This window comes from Austrofundulus limnaeus, unplaced genomic scaffold (assembly GCF_001266775.1).
Source record: "Austrofundulus limnaeus strain Quisiro unplaced genomic scaffold, Austrofundulus_limnaeus-1.0 Scaffold122, whole genome shotgun sequence".
In the NCBI taxonomy this organism is placed as follows: domain Eukaryota; kingdom Metazoa; phylum Chordata; class Actinopteri; order Cyprinodontiformes; family Rivulidae; genus Austrofundulus; species Austrofundulus limnaeus.
The window spans coordinates 696,930-700,395 of record NW_013952524.1 but is presented as its reverse complement, the minus strand read 5'-3'; the positions used below and the strand labels follow the sequence as shown (position 1 = coordinate 700,395).

The 3,466-nt window shown below is 34.0% G+C and overlaps 1 protein-coding gene across 10 annotated transcripts in view; it reads left to right on the top strand.

The window, feature by feature from the left end:
- Positions 1 to 3,466, top strand: part of gramd1bb (GRAM domain containing 1Bb) — a 122,763-nt gene that overhangs the window by 30,288 nt on the left and 89,009 nt on the right. The window contains exon 2 of one of the 10 annotated variants that reach the window (XM_014015063.1): positions 2,396 to 2,439. The exons of the other annotated variants lie outside the window; for them this stretch is intronic. Within the exon in view, the coding sequence (XP_013870517.1) occupies positions 2,396 to 2,439 (44 nt within the window). The remainder of the gene's footprint in view (positions 1 to 2,395; positions 2,440 to 3,466) is intronic. 10 annotated transcript variants of the gene reach the window in all.

Sequence of the window (3,466 nt, the reverse complement as noted above, 5' to 3'; positions counted from 1 at the left end):
CATTAGCACCTCTAGTAATATATTTACTGAGAAAAATGGTGACGTGTTCAATACTTATTTTACCCGCTGTATATATATATTTTAGATTCTTCTTGGTGGCTCATTGAGTCTGAAGGGAAAAAAAATGAAAAGCAGTTTTTTACTTTAAAAAATGTTTTGCCTTTTTTACATCTAATAAAGTGAAATATTTAAATAGCAACAGGCCTTCTAAATAATGGACAACCGTAACTGACCTGTAGTTAAAAATATTGGCCTAAAAATAAACGAATAAACTTGAAATGCATAAATTAATTTTAAAAAGGAGATCTTTCCCTCATATCTTATAACTTATTTTATTGACTTTCATATTTGTTTTTCCAGCTTAGTTCCAACAAAATTTAAATTTTAGTGCATAGTTAAAATTTTAGACAAATGCAAGGTTTTCTCTTTCGGTATTTCACATTTCATAAATCTGTAATTTGTTTGTTTTTAGCTGTTTCAAAGCATCATGRAATACTTTTTGTCTATTTAGAAAAAAGGAAAAAACTAAAGCTAATATTTCACTGAGCTGTGACTGCTGACGACYTCATATAGAAACAAAATTGCAAAAAGAATTGTGAATTTCCACTTAGTCACACAAAATTAGTATTTATGACATATGCATTCCTAACTGAAAATAAAATTGAAATTTGTGCAACATTCCCTGCGAATAACATCAAAACTCATAATTTAGTTGCACAGTCTTCATCTTGTCTTAAATTGATCACATATTTGATTTCGTTTGTATGTTTTTGTTTGGTTTAAGTCTCGTCAAACTGCCACTGTCTTGTACAAACTAAATGCTCACAGCGACACTTTTGGTTTGCAAATGAAACAGTTTAGAACCCTTGCAAACATTTCTAAAATCTTAGAAAATTCCCTCTCAAGTACTGTTTGTCAGCGACAGTCGCAATTCAGTGAGATATAGGCGTATCGCTCAATGTTACCGACTTGAAGCTTTTATTTAAATAGAATTTGAAAATGTTTAGTAAAATGACCTTTATTTGCCTAATGTMAGGAAGCAGATAGAAGCACTGACTAACTCACCTCAGCAGGTAGTACCTAACCTAATCAGTTTCTCTCCGTGAGAAAATGTTCAATTTGATTACCTCCCAGACCAAACTAAAAGGTAAAAAGGTACTCCGCAGCAGAATGAAACTCCTCAATAGCTGCTGCARAGCTCTGTCAGGGGTGAGGGAGTGGGAAGAAATTGCTCTTACTGGAAACCCAAATGCATTACCCAGTGCCTCAGCCAAAATAAATTGATTGGATAGATGGAGGAGTGGCTGGAGGCCACTGATCCTAGTGAGTCATTGGGTCTAGTGGGCACTCGGGGTTGAGTCACCGGTCGCACCAGAATGAGAGGTGTACCCCTGGGAAGCAATCRGATTGTTGATTTAATAAAATGCACCAACACACAAATCTACCTCCATATAAGCAGCATGTGTAAAACATGACGTTCCCCCTCCACCTCCAAATGAAAATAATAGTTTTGCTAAGCAGCAAAGTAAATTTATAGACATGTTGCAGCTTTTAATTTAAATTCACTTCCTGGTTTTCTTCAAGACAAAGCTCTTAATAAAAACATCATCTATATGGACTGCAGGAAAGATATCCGAGTGGCTTTTAACACTTTAATAAATGAGACTAAATAGATTTGAAAATACASTGTTCAATCTTTTGATTAGATTTTTTTATATAATCTTTGATTGTCTGCTACACAGTTTTCATTAAATAAGTGAACAAAGCTGAATCAGGTTGCCAGCAACTACGAGTCGTATGTGTACTTTCAGACACTGACGAGTACAGCTCAGACATTCTTGGTGTGAGACGGATAATAAAAAAAGGTAAAATAATTCATAGACAGAAACAGAGAGAGAGGAGAACAGTGGAGTCAGGGACAGCAGGTCAAAAGTGAAAAGGTAAATTTCTTCTCTCTCCTTAAAAAAATGTTGACCATAAGCTGTAATAATGAGTCACAGCGGTAGAATAACTTTTAAGCAATGGAAAGAATTAAAGCAAAATATGGGTTTAAGAGCTATTCCAAGATATTCTGAACTACTGATTGCTTAATTTAATTGTAACCAAAAGTGAGAAATATTTGCAGTTTTCTAATGAAWTTTTTACAAAGACTCTAATGAGTTTGAGTTATAATAACCAGCAAACAATCATTTAATKATGTAATGATGTGTTAGAGGCAAAATAACCAAAACATTGTAAAGTTTATTCATTTATTGCTTCATCTTTAAATGACAGACCTCTTTGGTCAGAAAGAAATTTGGCACCAATTGAGTGTCAGTCATTAACAGGACAATCACATCATAAAGTATCAAAGCAGAGATTTTTCTCACTTCCTCTTTTTTACCTTCACTGATAGGCCAAGCAAAAGAAGTGGAAGAAAGTGATATGGAAACCTCAAAGGTAGGATATAACTCGACAAGTCAGACACTTCACACCGCTGTAATTCATTACGCTGTGTAAATGTCAGGAAAAAACACAGAGGAGCAACGTGACAAGCTTTTTCATCTACCCATGTATCTTGTAATTGTCCCACACAATAAAATACCCAATCCTAAAGCATTCAGCATTTTTATGTCATATATAAAATGTTATTCTACTAGAMACCATGAGAGGGAGCTGTTCTCTTGAAATGTTTACCGACCAGCTGTCAGCACTGTCCCAGGCAGAAACACACCTGGGTAAGGTGGAATTTAGCTATCTTTAGCTTCAAAATTATATTTTTTTATGGGAAAAAATAGAATGAAGGAAACTAAAAGGAAAAGACTAATTGGGGTTAAGTGGATTTTTACTTTGGTGTGTAGATCAATGTTTTCATCGCTAAACACAGTGGTGTTCAGACGACTTAATCTCAAAGTAGAATCTTGCATTTCTATTTTGCTTTGTAGAGTTTAAAAAGCAGGGAGGATTACTTTCAAATGTATACTGTGTATTGTGTTTTTTATATCAGTTTTCCTTCAGCTGAAGCTGGTGTCTTGCTCTTAGTCTACCCACTGTATTGCACAGCTGTACTGGATAACCTGAATGACCCTTAAATAAATAATTTAGCTTCTTCTTTTGGTCATGTTCCAGTATTGCCTGTGTTTCCTTACAGGATGAACATATTGTGCAGCACACATTAACAGTCCATGCATTAATTAAAGTATGTCCTGCATTACATTCAGACTAGGTTTTGTCTTTTTTAAATCTAACCTCTGATGCTGAAGTCATGGTCAGAACAAATTTTTAAGCTTAAGACCTTTTACAGCAAATATAAATGCTCTATGTTACACCATTTTATTCAGCAACATATCATAACACACATTTTAAGACGTGTCTTGTGCATACTTTCATTATACTGTTCTTTTTTCAGTCTGGAAAAGTATAAAATATTCAGATTCCTTTTTGTCTCTTCAGTTTTTAGTTCTTGTATATATATATATATATATAT